The sequence below is a fragment of the Pogona vitticeps genome, chromosome 7, assembly GCF_051106095.1.
Source record: "Pogona vitticeps strain Pit_001003342236 chromosome 7, PviZW2.1, whole genome shotgun sequence".
Classification (NCBI taxonomy): Eukaryota; Metazoa; Chordata; class Lepidosauria; order Squamata; family Agamidae; genus Pogona; species Pogona vitticeps.
Window position 1 is genome coordinate 32,304,837 of NC_135789.1, and position 22,856 is coordinate 32,327,692.

A 22,856-nucleotide genomic window follows, 5' to 3' on the forward strand; every position below is an offset into this window, starting at 1 on the left:
CAAGCATGTAGACAGAAGGCACTTCACAAGGCCCTCTCCCGTGCGGCCAGGGACATTTTTGGCTTAGATGACCAGGTTTCTTTCTTGGTCCACCTCATCTCCAACCACACACAACAACCTGGAGTAGGGCACCCGTGGGGCCCCCCCATTCCTTCCTTCCTTCCTTTCTTCCTTCCTTCCTTCCGTCCATCCGTGGTGTTGCATCTTATACAAAACACCTGCCAGCTTTCCCTTCTCTCTCCAGGGTCCACTTTGGGGGCGAAAAAACCCGCTCAACATAGTTTGATCGATCGCTCTAGAGAAAAGTAGGCAGCCAGAAAGAGAGAAAGGCACCGCTAAATAAAACCGGCAGCAGGAGGAACGCCAGCGAGGGACAGCTCCCTGGGCACGTCAACCCTTGTGTGAGGAGGAAATTCCCAGCGGCTCGGGGCCAAGGGACGGCACCACAGCAACGGGGCTGGCTGAAAGCAAGAGGCAGGTCGGCGGAAGGGAGGCCAACGGAGAAAGCTCCACGCGGACCAGCCACTGTGCCAGGGTGGAAACCGAGGGTGGAGGAAAACTCCAAAGGGGACCCTCGGGGGTCATCTAGCCAAACCCCCCTTGGGGCCATTATGACATGCAAGCACCCCATCCTTGGCTGACAGCCGTCTGGCCTCTGTTTAAACATTGAGTGGGCATTGATTGCGCTAAAGCTATCAGCTGTCCAACGCCATCTGAAGTGTTGTGCTATTTCTTACCCTCTAGTCTATATTTTAGTCTGCCATTCATCACATTTTCAACCCTTTGTTCCACCAAACAGAAGCCCTATCTGCAAAGATTTCAAAAGTGAATCATGGACCAATTGTAGTTACATTTCGAAGCATACTTATAATTCCTAAAATATAAACCCTAATGATGTGCATAAATATAGTTCGCACAAATATAAGCGGTGCGAAAAATAAATTTACTTTTTAATTTATGTCACCACAAGTATAATTTTTATTTATTTATTTATTTATTTTATTTTATTTTATTTATATCCCACCCATCTGGTCTGGTCGACCACTCCGGGCAGCTTCCAATAAGGTGTATACAATAAAACATTAGAATTTTACAAATTTTATAATATATGTGAATACAAACATACACAGACACATATGTAAACATCACAACATGGGGCTAAACCCCCCCCATGGTTCTTCCCTGAATCTCAAGGCAGCATCGGTGTCTCTCCTGCTCCTCCGTGTATCCCACAAACACCCCTGCGAGGTAGACTAGGCTGAGAGAGATGATCACAGGTTTCAAGGCAGGAACCAGGATCTCACACCTCCTCGCCCTCTACTGTACTCTACCCACTAGGCTACTCTGTTCACAAAGGTCTTCCCAACCAGATCACAAGATGCTCAAAAGACTGGTGCCGGGGAGGGGGGGTTTTGAGGCGTGGACACGAAACAGCCAGCTGCTCCTCGTTTCCAGAAATTATTATTTTTTCATTGAGGGGCCACCTGTTTCTAACTCACTAGCCACCTGTTTCTTATTTCAAAGAGGAGCTCCTTGCTTAGTAGCCCACCCGCTGTGGTACTTCATTCGGCAGCTGCTCCCGCCTTATTTCGAGGAACACGTCCTTATTTAGTAGCCACCGGCTCCTAATTTAGGAGCCACGCGCCCTGTCCCTTATTGAGCGGCCACCTGCCCAAGCGTTTCAAACAAGGACCAGGGAGGGAGGTGGGCTACGATTATCCCTCCCGGCTGGCCCCCTGGCCAAAAGGATGTCCATCAGCAGGAGTGCCCCTGTTCTGGGGACTTCCACGGGGCTCGGTTGCAACCTCTGGTGGGTGGAAAGGGGCCTGGCTTGTTCAAGCCAGCCAGCCCAAGGCAGTGGGGGTGAGTGGGGGTGGTCAGCTGGAAAGACCTGAGTTCAAAGCTCACCTCTCTATCCCAAAGATTCTACCTCCCCTCTTGGGATTCTTCCCTTGGTGGTGGGTTGGTCTAGATGACCCTTGAGGTTCCTCCCAGCTCGACAATCCATCCGTTTTTCAAAACCCCAGAGCATCTTCAAAACCACAATGTTTCCTCCTGTTTTCGTGACTCCTGCCCAACCAGACAAAGTCAAAAGCACAGCTCTACCCCTTTCTAACCAAACCGTCCAGTTTTCTGGAGTTCCACACTCTGTCCAGAACCGAACTTGCAAGCCACTTGCTATATAGACAACTACTGAAACAGCGACGTCTACGCTGGCTTGGGCACGTTGTGAGAATGGCTGATGGTCGGATTCCAAAGGATCTCCTATATGGAGAATTAGTGCAGGGAAATCGCCCCAGAGGGAGACCACAGCTGCGATACAAGGATATCTGCAAGCGGGATCTGAAGGCCTTAGGAATAGACCTCAACAGATGGGAAACTCTGACATCTGATCGTTCAGCCTGGAGGCAGGCAGTGCATCACGGCCTCTCCCAATTTGAAGAGACCCTTGTCCAGCAGGCTGAGGCAAAGAGGAAGTCACAAAGGAAGCAAAACCAGGGAGCTGGACAGGGGACAGATTGGATTTGTCTCCAGTGTGGAAGGGATTGTCACTCTCGAATTGGCCTCCTCAGCCACACTAGACGCTGTTCCAAGTCCTCCATACAGAGCACGATACCATAGTCTTTCGAGACTGAAGGATGCCTACACTACATATAGACAACACTTCACTTGTAATTACTTCTTTTTTTTTTTGCAACAACAAAAGCGTAACTAGGTGGTGATGATGATGAGAGGTCCCCGAGGCAGGCCTGGATGAAGTCCAGGGCCTTTCCTGCCCCAAACAGAAACCCCTCTTTACAAGCAGATCAGAACGGGGGGAGGCAGGAGATGTTTATTGCAAAAGGAGACCATGAATGAAAAAGAAGAGGATGATGATGAGCGGAGGCTCTGTTCTCTACCTCATCACATTCTCTATGCACAACCACCCTGTGAGGGAGGCCATATGGGCAGGCAGCTCTTAGTCCAGCAACACCAACGGTGCTGATCAGCCCAAACGGGGATGTGAACACAGGCCTGCCTGTTCGACGCTAACATGCAAACGCAGCTTTCTCCAACATGGAAACGGCAGGACAACAATTCCCATCACACACACCCCAGGCAGTACGGCCAGTTGACCTACAACAGCCCCTCACGTGGCAGGAAGGCCCCAACGTGAGAAATGCTGTTCTGACGTATAGAAAGTTCCTGGTGGATAGTTCTGCCTTCAGACTGCGTATCACCTTTTATTAATGCATCTTCAGGTCACGTGGAAGCTGCTGGAGAAAGATTTTACATCCCATAAAGGCAGGAAAAAACTATAGTCGGAAATGTGGATGTAAAAAAAAAATCAGCCTACCCTGCAGGGTCGTTGCAGAAGGATTACTGAGAAGGCGCCTCTCACACCTTCTGAATGCGGAGAAGCGACTCCGTCCGTGTTCAGCAATAACGGCCGATCGGTCAGAATTCGCTTTGGCAATTTAGGTGCAAGAGAAACTCAGTTAAGTTATGGTGGCAAATTAGCACTAATTAACAAGGCGCTAGTCACATTCCTGGTCACGTGACGGAAGCCCAACCAGCACCTGAGTAATTAGCGTCAATTTGCCACCGCCACATAGAGGACTTCACGGTGCCTATAAAGCGCCAATGGGATTCTGATCGCCATCATCACAATTATTGTTATGAAGACTTTTAGTTCAAAGGTCGAGAATAAGTAGAGGGCCAGAGGGGTGGGGGGTGGGCTAGGGTTAGGGTCCTCCCCCCAAGTTGTTCCCCTCTTCAGTCCAGCCCAACCTCTTCTTGGCTGGCTGTCGCCGTCCATCATGGTATCTCTCCGCAAAAAATCCTCATGGCAATCAAACCGAAAGCCTTGCCTGCATTTTGGGGGGATGAAAGGGGGGGGGTCCCAGATTGAACGGACAGGGCTGGGGGTGGAGGGGCAGAGATGAAAAAAGGAAGCATCAGGTAGACAGGGCTGGAGGTTGGTGAGCGAAGGGTCTGTGTGTGGGGGGGGGGGAAGAAACTCAGCCTGGTTGTGTAAGTGACTCACACCTGTCTACACGATGCTAGAGGTAATTAACAGCAACGCTAGATTTAAGGGGGGGGCACACACAGCAATGCTTCAAGGACTTTAACTAGGTTTTTGGAGGGGGTTTTTTTGGAGGTTTTTGGGGATGATCTCCCCGCAATACCTTCTCCTTTGCTCCCCGTTTTCCCACCAGCCTCTCTGCTTCATCATCAGCTTTCCTGCCTTTATATAATCCGTCACAGACACCCAGAGCCAAAATCCGGGGGGGGGGGAGGCTTCCACAATTCATTCCCCTCCCTCCTCCCCTTCGGGAGAGGGTTTTTGGGAAAAGCAAGGAACAAGCATTAAATGATGGGGGGGGGCAAGGGGAAGGAGATGGTGGGGTGCTGTGCCTTTGCAATCCCCCCCCAACCCAGGATGCCAAGTCCACCTAACCCCACGTCACCAAGAAGAAAACAGAAGAGAAAAAACAGCCAGGAAGGCGGGCATCTCGAGCATTCTCCCCCCCCCAAAAAAAGATCGAGCAGAGAACCAAACCCTAATCCCATCTCCACACACACACACACACACCCCACATACACACACAGATAAAGAAAGAAATAAAAAGGGAAGGTCCCGGCAGGGAAGACCTACTGCCGTAGAGGGTGTCGATCCAGGAGAGGCGAGGCAGACCCGGCTGGCTCAGGGGCTCCATCGGGAGGAGAAGGGAAGAAGAAGCCGTCAGATCTCCCAGCCGCCCAGCATTTCAAAACAAAGAGAGGATGGGGAAGGAAGGGGCTTTTTGGGGAGGGGGGGGCGAGAGGGAGGGAGGGAGGGGGGGTCAGAAATCAGGAGGCCAATTTGGAGTCGGGATCCTCCAACGTCAGCCTGGCCGGGGCGGGGGGGGAGAGAAAGAGAGTAGGGCAAGGAGGGGAGAAGCCCCCCACCCACCCACCCACCCAAAAGGAGACTGGGTTGCGACGGACAGGCGGGCGGCACCGGGAGAGAGGAGTACACGCCAGCCCTGCCCGGAGGGATGTCTGGGGCTGGCAGAGGGGGGGGGGGAGGTTACTTCCAAAGCGTGCTCGTCTGGGGGGGGGTTGAGAAGGCGAGGAGGAGCTGCCCACCAATGGCGAAGAAGACACCTTCTGTCCCGCCTCCTGCTCCGTCACCTCCTCCTCTTTTGCCTGACAGAAGGGGGGGATGATGATGATGCCACAGTGAAGAGGGGACCCCCCTCTTTCCCCCCCCATGGATGGCATGGGGGGGAAGAGAGAAGATGAGTCTCCCGTGCCCTGCGGCGGATGTCTGAGGACGAGCCGAGGTTGGGGGGCAAGGAAAGCCACGATCACATCCTGTGCAGGAGGGGGGCCACACTCCCCTCCTGCACCCCAAGAAGTCCCCAGGCGCTCCCGGGCCTCAAAAAGCACCCCCCCCGAGCTCTCTGACTTTTGCTAGGCTCCCTCCTGAGGGCTAGAATCATGGCTTGCCTGGAGCCCAGTGGGGAAGCCCCCCCCTCTGCACACGGAAGGGAGGACCCCACACGGTGAACACCAGGTCCTCTGTCAGCCTCCTTGCTACAGAAGCCCCCACCCAGCCAACTCCATGGACCAGCCGTCTCCGGACAAGCCAAGGGCAAGGGATAATGGGAAATGTAGTCCCAAAGCCTATCCGGAGCAAAAAAGGCTCTCCCTCCTCCTCTCTCCGCCCCCAATGAACTTCTGGGGATTACAACAGCCAACGTGGCCTCTGTCACTGACAGATTCTGTGGGTTTTAGTCCCCCCAAAAATGTAACTTTTAAAAAAACTCGCCATTTGCTCCCAAACTGTCAGTTACCAGCTGGTCCAGACAGGCTGTTCGCCCACTGAAGCCGAGATGATTTCCAACAGAGCTTGGAAAATTACTTTTTAAAAGTCATTAACTGCCTTTATAAAACACACACAAGGCCCCACAAATGCAGACGGTTATAATTACTTTGACAGCTGACAAAGTAACTCTGTCTCTTCTTGCTGATTCAAAATGTATTCTGTTATATTTAGTTAATTCTTCCCCTACGCCCATAAATGCAACAAGCCACTAGTGTGTAGTACAACATGGGATTTGAGAAACAAGGCTACACACTTCTTGTAACGGTGATGGATGAGTTAATTAAGAGTTACACCCGAAAACGGTGTCCCATCTTCAGCTGCAATCATCATGTAACTTGGTTACATCTGCTGCAAAAAGAAAGTAATTACAAGGGAGGTTTTTATTTCTGACACGTTATATCGAAACCCTGCTCTGGAGTAAGGCCTGTGAAACTCAGCAAGACTTGACCACTGCATGGAAAAGTACACGGCTGGATAAATCCATATGGGACAAGCGAGGGGTGTCACCACAATTTTGTGGTCTTTTCGTTCGTTTCTAAGAAGCTCCAAATCTCAGGATCTGACAAAATGCAAGGAGGCCCTTTCAGAACCCAGGAATAAATAGCTTATTCTGCTATAACACTTAATTTCTGATTTCAGCTCAGCGCCTATCATAAAGCCATTGACTGGTGATGGGCGGTAAGCTTTCTGCTTTATTTGAATAGCTCCCGGCCCACATTTTGGGTGCAGAATGGCCAGAGTTCAAATTCTGAATAACAGAGGGCGCGAGGAGTAAGTGGGGGGGGGGGGGAATAAGTGAAACATCCATCCAGAACAGACAAGATAAAGAAAGAAATACAAATGCTGGAAGTTCTTGGGAGGCGATTTCTGGTTTTCCATACAATAGCTCTCGGAGGAGAGACAGTCACATGTGGAACCACACCTTTAAAATCAAAGATTTGTTCCAAAACATGAGGACTAGAATCTTTCTCTGCAAAATTCTAGAATACTGGTGCTGGACAGACAAAGCCCCAGGTTTTACCTCCGATTAGAAAGGGACTGGGGAAGAGGGGATGGGGGAAGACCCTTCCCCACCTAAAACCCTGCAGTGACAGAGTTATCTTTGGGTTCATGAGGACTAGAACCTTATTTTGCCAAAAACAATATAGCAGTGCTGCTGCTTGGTAGACCAAAAAGCTCCAGGTTCAAACTCTGGCCCCTCCAGATTCAAAAAAGGGCTTGATGGTCGGTCACAGTCGGGGGGGGGGACTCATTCTTTCCTCAAAATGTGGGAAGATGCTGCCGATCCGAGCCGTGAACAGAGAGGCAAAAGGTCTCTGTGCCGCAATACGAACGGGTTCTTCCATCTCCTCATTGTTCTTCTCTTTCTTCTCTAGGCAGGCAGAAGCCAAGGCCACGAGGAAGGAGAACGTGGGGGGCACCCTCCCTCCCTCCCTCTTCCTTCTGCTCCCCCCCCACCGCCCTCTCCTTGCTTTGTTTTAACATTTAGCCAAAGGAAACGCGGAGGACATCAACCCCAATATGTCAGCGCGCCAGCCAAGCGGAGAGGCGGCCCTCGCTGAGTGCTGCCGACTGGTCCGTCCCTGGGGGGCATCGTGGCGGCGCGGCAGGCGGCCACCCTTCCTCCCCCCTGCCTCGTCCTCTCGACTTCCCACCCACTCCTTTGCCCCCCTCGGATGACATCGCAGGCAACACCACCCATCGACCAAACACCACTTTGAGGACGGAACGGTGGGGCGGGAGGAGAGCTCGGCGCATACTCTGGGCTGCCAGCCAGATGAACAAGGGGGATCCGAGATCAAATCAAGCCTGAACTCTCTTCTCGACGCTGAACCTGTCCTGCTTTGGGCACATCGTAAGAAGGCAGGAGGCTCTGGAAAAGCAGACCATCACGCTGGGAAAGGTGGAAGGAAGCAGGGAAAGAGGGAGACCCAATACGAGATGCACAGACTCTCTAAAGGAAGCCACAGGCTTACGTTTGCAAGAACCGGACACGACATTCTGGAGATGGCTTATCCAAGGGGTCTCTGACTGCACATAATAACAAACCAAACACATATTTCTGGGTCCCCCCCCCCTTCAAGCCATCAGCAGTTCGAGTTCTAAGCGCGCAAGATGCCTGGGAGAAGACATACTTCGTCAGCTACAACTCCCATAACCCCCCAGCACAGCTGGCTGGGCATTCTTGGATTTCTACTTAAAAATAAAAAAGAGACTTTCCACACTTTTGCTCCTTTCCCCCCCAAATGAACCCTAAAGGATTGTTCACACAACTCAGGCTACTCTGATGCTAAGCAACTCAATTTAATTATATAAAACTCCCAAACTGAACCCAAAGTTGTATTATTATTACGGTTGTCATCGTGATCACGATCTCACACCCTGCCCCTTCTCGTGAAGCAAGGCCTGGGAGTATCTAGGATTTAAATGGGTGGGTTTTTTTCCCCCTCGAAAACCTCTTCCCGTCGGCTTGCAACACAATCGTCCTCACTGGGTTTTCTGCTCATATTTCAAATCCGATTTGCAACTGTTTTAATCCGACAAATTAATTAAATCCTAACAGGAGGGGACGTGAGAAACAACTAGGCAAACAGATAAACAGATAGATAGATTAATGAGTAAGCAAGCAAGCAAACCACCAAACTTCCCAGGTCATCTCAATACAAACCTATTGTGAAAAATCTCAAGACTACAGATTATAGTAAATGCAGTACCAACCACGATGTGTCTCGTGCGTGGCACCCTGCACCGTTTCTTACTATAAAAACCACCAAGAGGTTTGTGGCAACTTAGAAGGCGCATGCTTCTTCATTCGGCACATGATCTCCTGGACGGGAGCCATGTTTTTTTCGGATGCACGGCTCCCTGCCTAAAATCAAAATTCCAAGTATCTTGGATCTCAAACCGCAGAACCCAAAAACCCTGCACGATGAGAATTTAGGGAACCAGGAAGCGGGCAAAAAGACACGCAGACCTGTCATGCCAGATGCTGTCAGAAAAGGGTGGAAGACCGGGGGGGGGGGAATACACTAACCCCCAGCTGACTAATTTCATCCCCCCAGGGCCAAAAACTCAACCCCCCCCACTTAGCTCTCTCTCCCCCACCCCAGTGCGCAGCCCCCTCCCCGTTCACTCCCTTGTTCTCCGGCCCCCGTGACTCACGAGGGAAGGAGGCGGTGAGTCACGAACAGAAGGTGGGAAACCGAGGATGAGCGGCGGAGAGAACACACCAAAATTAGCCCCGGGATTACGTGCAAGTGAAAAGAACAAGTGGCCTCGCTCGGATCAGCGAACGAAGCCTCGCTGATCCTTGCTTAGCGCAAACCAGGGACGGCCACCCAGACCGCCCAGCGGCGAGGACGGTGCAAGGTGCCCACGCGGGTGACGGGTCTGGCAACCCCACTGGTGCGTCGTGGCACGGAAGGGGGGGGGGGAACCTGGGCAGGGAAAGCCACACACATCACCTTGAAAGAACACCAGGCCGCAGTGAAGGGAGTGCTTTGCCTGTATACAGGAGGTCCTGGGTTCGAATTTGTGACACCTCTCTCTCTGGACAGAACTGGAGAAAGACACACACCTTCCACACTGCCCCCCCCCAGGTGTGGAAAGCAGCCGCTGCCAGGCAGTGCAGACAAAATAGAGTCACATTGAGATGGGGGGGATTTTTTTTAATGGCCCACCGTGCTTTACAAAGCTTCAGGGCCACAGCCAGCCATTCTGAGGCACCTTGACTTGTTTTATATGCAGTGAGAGCTTTTTATTTTGAAACCCAGAAATTGATTTTAGGACAAGCCACTGCCCTGCTCGTTTCAAGTGTGTGACACCCAAGCCAGCCATGATCTCAAGGATGTTGGGGACAGTGCAGCAAAAATCCCTCTGTGCATGCTCAGAGGCTGGCCGGCCTGCTTTCACAACCCCGTCCCTTCCTGCATTGGTTGTAAGAAGAGCAAAGGAAGATTTTTTTTCAAGCGGGGAAGAACATCCCGGGCTGAAGACAGACAGCTGATGGAGAAGAAAAACAAGCGCCATCATCAAGGAAGGCTCCTTTCCTCTCCCCCCTGTTTTGTGCCAGGCCTTCTCAAAACCCTCATCATTTGCGGAGAGAATGAAAGGGACACAGAGAGAGAGAAACACCTTGCCAATTTTAGGATCCCTCTGAACACCCCATCCCAGCACCCGTTTTTTGGAGAGCCCCCCAGCGCCACCTTGTGATCAAAAGGGATCCACGCCATCCTTTGGGCAGGCAGGAGGTGGAGATGACCGAGACTACTCTACCCTTTGAATTTCTGCCTGCTCCCCAAAGGGAGTTCTGGTAATCTCTGCCACCTCCTTGGCCCCAGCTGCACCGGTGTCATTGCCAACAGAGCAAAAGGGGAACTTGGGTGGCATCTCCTTTTTCCTTCCCTTTCAACCGGTCCAGCTAGCCCACAGGGCCACGGTGTGGACCGTGTGGCAAGGGGAAGAGCCGAAGATCTTAAGGGTGAACTACGGGGGAGGGGGGAGCTACAGCCTTGCTGACTGGCTTATGGCTTGGCTAAGGGAAGGATCCGCCTGCGGAGAGCTGCTTCTCAGCCACCTGGCCCACGCTTGAGAAAAACACACCATCCCTATATAATACCCAGAGGGTGCGGCGGCTGTTTCGTTGCTCTGGAGCCCGGCCCTAATCATCGCTCCAACCAATTATCTCTTTTTTTCCCTGCCCCCTGAGTCAACACTAAGCAGAAAAACACACCCATGGGTGCAGAGGCTGTTGACTTTTCCGGGAGAGGTGGGGATCTAAATGTGAACTAAAATATGGAAGGCAAAAAATAGTGCAACAGTTGAGCGTGAATCTTGATATTGCAATATGAATAGAATGGATGTTAGTATATTTTTGTTTCTCCTCTCCCCCTAACCCAAATCCTCTTCCCTTTCCTTTTACCTTCTGAATCCCATAACCCCAACCCAAGTTATCCAAATAAAAAGAAAAATAAAAAAAAATCTCTTCAGCGAGTCCAGCCTTCTGACTGACGGTCTGTGGCTTTTTCAGCTGCCTGTCCCCAGGGTTGCTTCCTCTGGAACTGTCCACACCTTGATCCTCCTGGCTTTCAGCCTCGGGTGCCCTCCTTTGGCAAGAGGCTTCCCTTTTCTTGGCAGGAGGACCGCACCGCTCCTTCTCTGCTTTGCAGGAGGCCCCTCTCGTCCTCAGCCTTATTGCCGTTCCTTCCAGAAGACACTTCTCCCTTGGCGGAGCGGCGTCCTTTGTGCAAATCTGCCCTTCAGAAGTACAGTCCAGAAAAGCCCGGCTTGGGTTCCTGAGAGTGCTAAAGTGGTCTCTTTTTGTGTGGTCTGGCCCTCCTGCCTGTAAGGGGCCAACAGTTGCCTCCAACACTTGGGCCCGGGGATACCCCGCCAGCCTGACTCTTTGATGGTCCTCTCCGGGAGAATCCAAACGCCTCTCTCCGGTGCAAGGGAAAGGGCTCGCTTCTTCCAGAGAAGTGACTTCCAGAGATCCTTGGGGTGGGTCTGAAATACCCGGGGGGGGGGGAACGTCTCCTATCAGCCCCTGCCCAGTGGAGAGTCAAACTCCCAACGTCTGACTAACTTGCGATGAATGAAAGAGTCGCTCCTTGGGGTTTTGGGATGGGCACAGAGGGTGTGCAATGAGAAGCTGACTGAATGGACCTCGAAACAGAAGTAGGGACTTCTTTTCAGCGGCAGTCTCCCGGCGGGTCAATGTTTTCCCCGCGTTCTCCATATAGCTTTGCAACAGGATACATGCCAAGATGTTCTGGCTATGTACATTCTGACCGAGCCAGTGTCGAGTATAATGGTTTGAATATTACATTTGGAAGAGGAGGATACGGGTTGAGATCCCTGCACAGTCAAAAAACTTGGTAGGTATCCCATAATATGGATGCTGGTTTTTGGTATCCATTTTTATTGATAGCAAAAGAACTTCCGACAAAACTATGTGAACTCCAGTGGGACCACATGCACACAAACACAAACACACACACACACACACACACAAAAGCATACAGTCATTTACTTTTGAAAGCCACCAACGGCCCTTTTCAAAAGGAAGGCCAACTACCAATATTTAAAATAACTTTTTTTTGAAAAAAATAAAGATATGTCTCTACTGTGATTTTGGTTACAAACATTTCCTGGACTCCTCTTTCGGAGACCACCCAACCGGGGTCTCTCACAACCTGGCCTGACCCAGGCAGGATTCCATTGCAAGAGTCCAAAGAATTTTGAGAAACGAGGGTTCCAAAGCAGAGACAAGGGCTTTTCTGTCGCCTTGTGTCCTTGTTTCCAACTTTCTTTCTTTCTTTCTTTCTTTCTTTATTTATTTATTAGTGCAGGGGCAACAGGCCCTGCCATTTTTGGGTGTAGGGGCAACATCTTTGTGATGCAATTCATCACCTTAATAAACTTCTGGTCTTTATTTATTGATTTATGCCCTTTTTGGGGTGCAGGGGCAACAGGCCCTGCCATTTTTGGGATGCAGGGGCAACAGGACCCTGACCCCTCTTTGTGAGGTCATGTTGTGATGCAGCTCATCACCCTAATAAAACCTCTGGTCCAGGACAGCAGCCACCCATCTGGTGAGTGACAGGCGCTCAGTCAACTGTCGTGATCCAGTGATGGCGAAGACCCGGCGCAAGGTCCCGGTTGCTTCCGGGAGAATCTTGGCAGCCGCAGTCAGCTATCTCATCGTTTTTCTTCTTATGACTTTGATGACATTATGTGTTCAGTTTGTTCTCGTTTGGGAACTCCTGCAGAGTTTTACTTTCTTTCGGAACACCTTGGAATCCATGATGATCTTGGTTACAACCATCTATTTGGTGGGTCACCTGCTCTCCGGGATCGGTGTTGATCCAAGGATGGAGCAGACCCAGCGCAGGCTTCTGGTTACTCTCCTTGCGACCTTCATCAGATACCTCCTCTTGACTCTTCTCCTCTTGGTCGTAACATTCTGTTACCAGATTGTTTTCCTCTTGAAGATCCTCCAGAGTTTCACTTTTGTTCAAAACCTCTGCAACTCAACCAAGAGATGCTCCAGGCGCCCCTTTGCGGTCCGTCAAACGCCACCCCAGCTTTCCAGCGCCCAGGCGAAGGTAGGCTGTGGCTTTACTGTTATGGGTTTGCTTTCCATAAGTAAGCAAAATGCATAGAGACAGGAAGCGGGTCTGGTGTCCGTTCTCCAGAAAAAGAGAACGGGAAAAAGACAGGTTGCTTACCTGCAACCATAGTTCTTCGAGGGGACCTCTGTGAATGTACACGTAAGGGTTTAGTCTGCGCCTGCGCTGACGTTCCCGGAGTATTCTAGAGCTAAAAGTAACAATTTTATAGGATGATTCCCCCATGAGGGACCCATGCTCCTCCCACCCAAGATTCCCCTGGTGAGGGTCTTACATCAATATGGTGGAGCATGTGCTCTAGGGGAGATGATGGTGATCTGAAGAATGATGGTAAGATGAAGCCTAGATGAACATGAATAGGTTAGGAACGAGACATTAAAGTAGGAAGTTACTTTATCAGGAAAATTGAGTAACAGGTGGATCGGATCACAATCCGGCTATTTCGCGTGTTATGACAGCCCCTAGGAAGGCTGTTTGAAGTAAGTAATTTTGCATTTGAAGAGAAAATGGGCTCGAATGGCGGGCACGTGAGTGAATTTAGAATTAGCCATCGACCATAGAGGAACAAAGCGTTGACATGGAGGACGGGTGGCACTGAGTCCTCTGAGAAGATGTGGGACCACAGAGTGAGACAAAAGTTATACTGGACCAGAATCATCTGGTTAATGGGCAACAGTAGCAGATATATAACATTTTAAAGTATAAATAGAAAGGCATTTATTTATTTATTTATTTATTCATTCATTCATTCATTCATTCATTCATTCATGCCATTTTTGGGGTGCAGGGGCAACAGGCCCTGCCATTTTTGGGTGTAGGGGTAACATCTTTGTGATGCAATTCATCACCTTAATAAACTTCTGGTCTTTATTTATTGATTTCTTGATTTCTTGATTTCTTGATTTATTGATTTATGCCATTTTTGGGGTGCAGGGGCAACAGGCCCTGCCATTTTTGGGTGTAGGGGTAATACCCAGTATAAATTTTATCTTCAGCTGAGGAATTAATTCCGAAGGCAGAAGAGAAAATATGCATCATGGGTAATTTTAATGCAATAGTGAATAAAGAAAAGGATACATCCATGGGAAATGGAAATGAGAGGAAAAGAAGAAGGAATGTGATACCCAAAGTATTTCTGGAAATGGCAGAAGAATCAAGTCTAATAGACATAAGGAGAACCAGATATCGAAAAAGAAAAGACTACACATTCTATTCAAATAGACACGACTCCTGGTCAAGAATAGATAACTGCTGGATCTCAGCGGAATTCATCTACCAAGTGAACAAAACACATACTCAGACCACAATCCAATATGGCTGAACTTAGGACAGATAGCAAGAAGAGGCTCATGGAAGCTGAACAGTTACCTACTGAGAGAAAAACCATTATTGGATAAAATTAGAAAGGAATTAAATTTCTTCTTCCAGACGAACAAACCCCAGGACACAGAGATGACAGTGATATGGGACGCTGTGAAAGCATTTTTTTCGTGCTTGGGCAATAGAATGTAATATACAAAGGAAGAAGGAGAGGAATAAACAATACCATACCTTAATAATGTCCTTAAAAAAGGAGGAAACGGAACTAAAGAAGTCCCCAACTAACAAGAATTTATTGAACAAAATAGCTATCTTACAGCATAAAATTAATCTGTTAGAACAAGAAGGGACGGAGAAAAAAAATAAAATTGGCGAGACAGAACTTCTTCGAAAATGCAAATAAACCAGGAAGATGGTTAGCATATAGAATAAAAAAAGAGAAAAAACAAGAATGACGGGAATACTGAATAAGCAAGAGAAGGAAATCTACATACAAAAAGAGATTGAAAAAGAAAGAGATGTTGAGCAGGAGAAGCAAATCCAATACTTGAACAAAACTCCAAAATGGAGGCTTAACCCCCAACAACTGGAGAAATTAAACAAATCAATTACATTGGAGGAGATTCAACAGGCTTGGAAAAAACAGAAAAGTGGGAAATCCCCTGGACCAGATGGACTTCCAGCTGAATATTATAAGGTGTTTGAAGAACTCTTAAGTCCTCAATTTAAGAAGTTAACTGAAGATATCGAGTCTAAGGGGGTGATACCAAATTCATGGAAAGAGGCACATATCACGTTAATACATAAAGAGGGGACCGAAAAGAATAAAATCAAGAACTACAGACCAATCTCTCTTCTAAATATTGATTATAAGATCTTTACAACCATCTGGGCATCAAGATTAAAGGAAATATTGAGAGAAATAATACATACAGACCAAACAGGTTTCCTCCCTAGAAGGAAATTGTCATCAAACATAAGGACCATAATAGACATTTGAGAATATTATGAATTACATCCAGAAAAGCAGATGATGCTAATCTTTTTAAATGCAGAAAAAGCCTTCGATAATGTCAATTGAGAATTTATGATGCTACAACTAAAGAAAATGGGAGTGGAAGGGAAATTTCTACAAATAATCAAAACAATATAATCTAAGCAGGAAGCCATGATTAAGGTCAACAGGAATTTAACGGAGAGCATATCGAATGAACAAGGCACAAGACAGGGTTGTCCGCTATTCCCTCTTTTATTTATACTAACTTTGGAAATCCTAAATAGGCAGATAAGAGCTAATGAGAGTTAAAGGACTAAAAATTAGAGGTGAAGAATTCAAGTTACAAACTTATGCAGACGATCTGGTGATAATACTTGAAAATCCTCATGAAGACCTAGATGAAGTATTGAGAATCATAGAAGATTATGGACAAGTGGCAGGTCTCAAAAACGATTACCAAAAAACAAAAGCTATGATTAAAAACATAAAGAAAGAAGAAGGAAATCTGGTGAAGGAAAATAATTTTGAAGAAGTACAAAAAATCATTTAGGATGATTTAGGAGTCATCATCACCAAAAAACCCAGCAACTTAATGAAAGAGAACTATCTTAGAATACAGAAGGAAACTCAGAAACACCTGGAAGAAAGAAAGAAGCTACAACTGTCATTGATGGGAAGAATTGCAACGATAAAAATGATGATTTTGCCTAAACTTTTATTCCTCTTTCAAAATCTACCAATATTACTAAATTTCAAATATTTCAAAGAATTGGACCACCTGACAACAAAATTTGTATGGAAGACTAAGAAACCAAGAATAAAACTTAAGCTATTACAGGATCCGAAAGAAAGGGAGGTGTGTGTGCAGGGCTAACGAACTGGCTGCACGTATCTGGGTAAGATGTAGCTTACTCAGGCAGAAAATCATTAAGGTGCCCGAGAGTCAAAAAGAGGAGGCCGAAAAAAAGGCGGGAAAGGAGAAAGAAGTAAATGAGTTGACACGTGTGTGTGTGTGTGGTGGGGGCAAGCCAAACGGCTGGCAAAGGAAAACGAAAATAACTCACGGGGGATCGTAGATTAGATAATTGAGAAGGGAAAGTATCCGATTGAGAGGGAGGTGATCAATAAGTTAAGGGAAAAACTATGTAGAAATAGCTCTGGTTCTCTGTAGAACTTTCCAGCATGGCGGAAAAAAGGAACTGAGGGGAATCTTGGGTGGGAAGAGCATGGGCGCCTCATGGGGGAATCATCCCATGAAATGGTTACTTTTAGCTCTAGAATTCTCCGAGAACGTGAGCGCAGGCGCAGACTAAACCCTTATGTGTGAATTCACAGAGGCCACGAAGCAGAACTAGTTACTCTTTACTCTCATTCATGCCGGACCTTTCTCTTCATTTTCTCTTTCTGGTCCCAGGTGTACGAGCAAAGACCAGCAAAGGGGCAAGGGCCTGAGGGAACAAGGACTGGGGGGAAAGAACAGAGGGCACGTCTCTCCAGCCCCATCCAGCAATGGCGTCTCCCATTCCTGAACCTCCCCAGAAAAGAGGACCTTGAAGCTCACGGGAGGAGGAGAACAGCCCAGCCCAGGCGGGGGCTTCCCAGATGGGTTTCTCAACCCTTGGGGGGCCTTCTGCCTCTTGGAGCGACTCCCAGAGAAGATCTGGAACACGGAATAAGGCTTCAGAGGTCCCCGCAGGTCCTGACTGCTCAGGATGAGAAAGAGAAGTGGGAAAAGGAAGAGGAGGCCGCCTCCATGGAGATCAACGGCGGGGATACCCCCATGGAGACCGACGGCAAGGCCGCCCCCATGGAGACCGAAGGCAAGGCCACCCCCATGGAGATCAACGGCGGGGACACCTCCATGGACATTGATGGCAGGGATGCCCCCATGGACATTGACGGCAGGGACGCCCCCATGGACATTGACGGCAGGGATGCCCCCATGGAGATTGACGGCAGGGACACCCCCATGGACATCGATGGCGAGGCCTCCCCCATGGACATCGACGAGGAGTACTCCCCCATGGAGATCGACGAGGAGTACTCCCCCATGGAGATTGACGGCGAGGCCTCCCCCATGGACATCGACGAGGAGTACTCCCCCATGGAGACCGACGAGGAGTACTCCCCCATGGAGACCGACGAGGAGTACTCCCCCATGGAGATTGACGGCGAGGCCTCCCCCATGGACATCGACGAGGAGTACTCCCCCATGGACATCGACGAGGAGTACTCCCCCATGGAGATCGATGAGGAGTACTCCCCCATGGACATTGACGAGGAGTACTCCCCCATGGACATCGACGAGGAGTACTCCCCCATGGAGATCGACGAGGAGTACTCCCCCATGGACATCGACGAGGAGTACTCCCCCATGGACATCGACGAGGAGTACTCCCCCATGGAGATCGACGAGGAGTACTCCCCCATGGACATCGACGAGGAGTACTCCGCCATGGACATCGACGAGGAGTACTCCCCCATGGACATTGACGAGGAGTACTCCCCCATGGAGATCGACGAGGAGTACTCCCCCATGGACATCGACGAGGAGTACTCCGCCATGGACATCGACGAGGAGTACTCGCCCATGGACACTGACGAGGAGTACTCCCCCATGGAGATTGACGGCGAGGCCTCCCCCATGGACATTGACGGCGAGGCCTCCCCCATGGACATTGACGAGGAGTACTCCCCCATGGACATCGACGAGGAGTACTCCCCCATGGACATTGACGAGGAGTACTCCCCCATGGACATCGACGAGGAGTACTCCCCCATGGAGATCGACGAGGAGTACTCCCCCATGGACATCGACGAGGAGTACTCCCCCATGGACATCGACGAGGAGTACTCCCCCATGGAGATCAACGAGGAGTACTCCCCCATGGACATCGATGAGTACTCCCCCATGGACATCGACGAGGAGTACTCCCCCATGGACATCGACGCGGAGTACTCCCCCATGGAGATCGACGAGGAGTACTCCCCCATGGAGACTGACGAGGAGTACTCCCCCATGGAGATTGACGGCGAGTACTCCCCCATGGACATTGATGAGGAGTACTCCCCCATGGAGATTGACGGCGAGGCCTCCCCCATGGACATTGACAGCGAGGCCTCCCCCATGGACATTGACGAGGAGTACTCCCCCATGGACATCGATGAGGAGTACTCCCCCATGGAGATTGACGGCGAGGCCTCCCCCATGGACATTGACGAGGAGTACTCCGCCATGGACATCGACGAGGAGTACTCCCCCATGGACATCGACGAGGAGTACTCCCCCATGGACATCGACGAGGAGTACTCCCCCATGGAGATCGACGAGGAGTACTCCCCCATGGACATCGACGAGGAGTACTCCCCCATGGAGATCGATGAGGAGTACTCCCCCATGGACATTGACGAGGAGTACTCCCCCATGGATATCGACGAGGAGTACTCCCCCATGGATATCGACGAGGAGTACTCCCCCATGGATATCGACGAGGAGTACTCCCCCATGGATATCGACGAGGAGTACTCCCCCATGGACATCGACGAGGAGTACTCCCCCATGGACATTGATGAGGAGTACTCCCCCATGGATATCGACGAGGAGTACTCCCCCATGGACATCGACAAGGAGTACTCCCCCATGGACATCGACGAGGAGTACTCCCCCATGGACATCGACGAGGAGTACTCCCCCATGGAGACCAACGAGTACTCCCCCATGGACATCGACAAGGAGTACTCCCCCATGGACATCGATGAGGAGTACTCCCCCATGGACATCGATGAGGAGTACTCCCCCATGGATATCGACGAGGAGTACTCCCCCATGGACATCGACGAGGAGTACTCCCCCATGGACATCGACGAGGAGTACTCCCCCATGGAGACCAACGAGTACTCCCCCATGGACATCGACGAGGAGTACTCCCCCATGGAGATCAACGAGGAGTACTCCCCCATGGACATCGACGTGGAGTACTCCCCCATGGAGATCAACGAGGAGTACTCCCCCATGGACATTGACGAGGAGTACTCCCCCATGGAGACTGACGAGGAGTACTCCCCCATGGAGATTGACGGCGAGGCCTCCCCCATGGACATTGACGAGGAGTACTCCCCCATGGAGATTGATGGCGAGGCCTCCCCCATGGACATTGACGAGGAGTACTCCCCCATGGATATCGACGAGGAGTACTCCCCCATGGACATTGATGAGTACTCCCCCATGGACATCGACGAGGAGTACTCCCCCATGGACATCGACGAGGAGTACTCCCCCATGGAGATCGATGAGGAGTACTCCCCCATGGACATTGACGAGGAGTACTCCCCCATGGAGATCAACGAGGAGTACTCCCCCATGGAGATCAACGAGGAGTACTCCCCCATGGACCGACGAGGAGTACTCCCCCATGGACATCGACGTGGAGTACTCCCCCATGGAGATCAACGAGGAGTACTCCCCCATGGAGATCGACGTGGAGTACTCCCCCATGGACATTGATGAGGAGTACTCCCCCATGGAGATTGACGGCGAGGCCTCCCCCATGGACATTGACGAGGAGTACTCCCCCATGGAGATTGATGGCGAGGCCTCCCCCATGGACATTGACGAGGAGTACTCCCCCATGGATATCGACGAGGAGTACTCCCCCATGGACATTGATGAGTACTCCCCCATGGACATCGACGAGGAGTACTCCCCCATGGACATCGACGAGGAGTACTCCCCCATGGAGATCGATGAGGAGTACTCCCCCATGGACATTGACGAGGAGTACTCCCCCATGGAGATCAACGAGGAGTACTCCCCCATGGAGATCAACGAGGAGTACTCCCCCATGGACCGACGAGGAGTACTCCCCCATGGAGACCGACGGCGGGGCCTCCCCCAAATGTACCTGCAGCATCTGTATGTGTGCCCGAAAATCATCACGGCGGCATACCAGGAGGCCCTCTTGTTGCCCATTCAGTCCATGTTGGAGAGGATCCCTGTGTGCACATCGGGTGAGGTTCCCTTCCCAGGGTGACAAATATTAGCCAGAAGATTGGGCCAAAAATGGGAAGGACCTCACAGAAGCAGAAGAGATCAAGAAGAGGCAGCAAGAATATGCAGAGGAATTATATCAGAAAGATCTGGATAACCTGTACAACCCAGATAGTGTGGTTGCTGACCTTGAGCCAGACATCCTGGAGAGTGAAGTCAAGTGGGCCTTAGAAAGCCTGGCTAACAACAAGGCCAGTGGAGGTGATGGCATTCCAGTTGAACTACTTAAAATCTTGAAAGATGATGCTGTTAAGGTGCTACATTCAATATGCCAGCAAGTATGGAAAACCCAACAGTGGCCAGAGGATTGGAAAGATCAGTCTACATCCCAATCCCGAAGAAGGGCAGTGCCAAAGAATGCTCCAACTACTGTACAATTGCACTCATTTCACACACTAGCAAGGTTGTGCTCAAAATCCTCCAAGGTAGGCTTCAGCAGTATGTGGACTGAGAACCGCCAGGAGTACAAACTGGATTTCGAAGGGGCAGAGGAACTAGAGACCAAATTTCTAACATGCACAGCATTATGGAGAACGCCAGAAAAAAGTTCCAAAAAAACATCTACTTCTGCTTCATTGATTAGCAAAAGCCTTTGACTTTGTGGACGAAAGCAAACTATGGCAAGTTCTTAAAGAAATGGGAGTGCCTGATCACCTTATCTATCTCAGTATGTGGGACAGGAAGCAACAGTTAGAACTGAATATGGAACAACTGATTGGTTCAAAATTGGGAAAGGAGTATGACAAGGCTGTATATTGTCCCCCGGCTTATTTAACCTATATGCAGACTACATCATGCGGAAGGCTGGACTGGAGGAATCCCAAACTGGAATTAAGATTGCCGGAAGAAATATCAACAACCTCCGATATGCAGATGATACCACTCTGATGGCAGAAAGGGAGGAGGAATTAAATGAGGTGAAAGAGGAGAGTGCAAAAAACGGTCTGAAGCTCAACATAAAAAAAAAAACTAAGATCATGGCCACTGGCCCCATCACCTCCTGGCAAATAGAAGGGGAAGATATGGAGGCAGTGACAGATTTTACTTTCTTGGGCTCCATGATCACTGCAGATGGGGACAGCAGCCACGAAATTAAAAGACGCCTGCTAGGGGCGTCTTTTAATTTTGTTAAAAGACGACAAACCTCGACAGCATCTTAAAAAGCAGATACATCACGTTGCCGACAAAGGTCCACATAGTCAAAGCTATCGTTTTCCCAGTAGTGATGTATGGAAGTGAGAGCCGGACCATAAAGAAGGCTGACCATCAAAGAATTGATGCTTTTGAATTGTGGTGCTGGAGGAGACTCTTGAGAGCCCCCTGGATTGGAAGGAGAACAAACTTATCAATTCTGAAGGAAATCAACCCTGAGTGCTCACTGGAAGGACAGATCCTGAAGCTGAGGCTACAATACTTTCTCAGCATCAGGGTCTTTTCCAGGGTGTCTTCTCTTCTCATGAGATGGCCAAAGTACTGGAGCCTTAGCTTCAGCATCTGTCTTTCCAGTGAGCACTCAGGGTTGATTTCCTTCCAAATGGATAGGTTTGTTCTCCTTGCAATCCAGGGGACTCTCAAGAGTCTCCTCCAGCATCATATGTCAAAAACCATCAATTCTTCAGTGGTCAGCTTTCTTTATGGTCCAGCTCTCAATTCCATGCATCACCACAGGAAAAGCCATAGCTTTGACTATGCGGACTTTTGTCGGCAAGGTGATGTCTCTGCTTTTTAAGATGCTGTCAAGGTTTGTCATTACTTTCCTCCCAAGAAGCAGGCGTCTTTTAATTTTGTCACCATCTGCAGTGATCATGGAGCCCAAGAAAGTACAGTGGTAGTTCAACCTACGAACGTCCCTACTTACGGACATATTGACCTACAGACAGCTCCGGCTGCAAGTACATGTAAATTTTTCCAGCTGGAGCAGTCCGTAGGTCAAAATGTCTGTAAGTAGGGACATTCGTAGGTCAAGGGCAGGAAATTCAAACCATTGGTGGCGAAGAGGCTGCTTCTTAGGAGCTCTTTTGCCCCAACGGTTAGGAAAAGGGAGGCTCAGCCTCCCTGGCTTCCACCGCTGCTGACGCCATCGCCGGGAGGCGAGCCGCTGGACCATCCCGTCTGAGCTCAGCTTCCTGGGGGTCCCCCGCTGCCGCGATCGCTGCTGCTTTTTTTTTTCTTTAAAAAAAGTTGTTCTGGGTGGATTTTGGCAGGTAGGTTTGGGCTGGGGTGTATGTTTCTGTGTTGTTTTGTTTTTTGATTATTTTATTTTGCAGTACTAGTGTGGGACTTGCTCCAATGTTTATTTTTGGATTTGTTTCGGCTTTTTGCAGGCCCAGGGGCCTGCAGTGTTTTATTTTTATTTGGGGGGGGGGGTATTTTTTTTTTCTTTGGCCAGAATGGATTAATCGGTTTTCAATGCATTCCTATGGGAAATGGTGCTTCGACTTGCGAAAATTTTGACTTATGGCCACCATTCCAATACGGGTTAATTTCGTAAGTCAAGGTACTACTGTA

The 22,856-nt window shown here is 49.7% G+C and overlaps 1 protein-coding gene across 4 annotated transcripts in view; it reads right to left on the reverse strand.

Annotated features, from left to right (window-relative positions):
* ABR (ABR activator of RhoGEF and GTPase) overlaps positions 1 to 22,856 on the reverse strand; it is a 100,418-nt gene that overhangs the window by 50,254 nt on the left and 27,308 nt on the right. Inside the window, exon 1 of one of the 4 annotated variants that reach the window (XM_072978648.2) lies at positions 4,640 to 5,031. The exons of the other annotated variants lie outside the window; for them this stretch is intronic. Within the exon in view, the coding sequence (XP_072834749.2) occupies positions 4,640 to 4,700 (61 nt within the window). The 5' untranslated portion in view covers positions 4,701 to 5,031. Of the gene's footprint in view, positions 1 to 4,639; positions 5,032 to 22,856 lie in introns of those variants that run through there. 4 annotated transcript variants of the gene reach the window in all.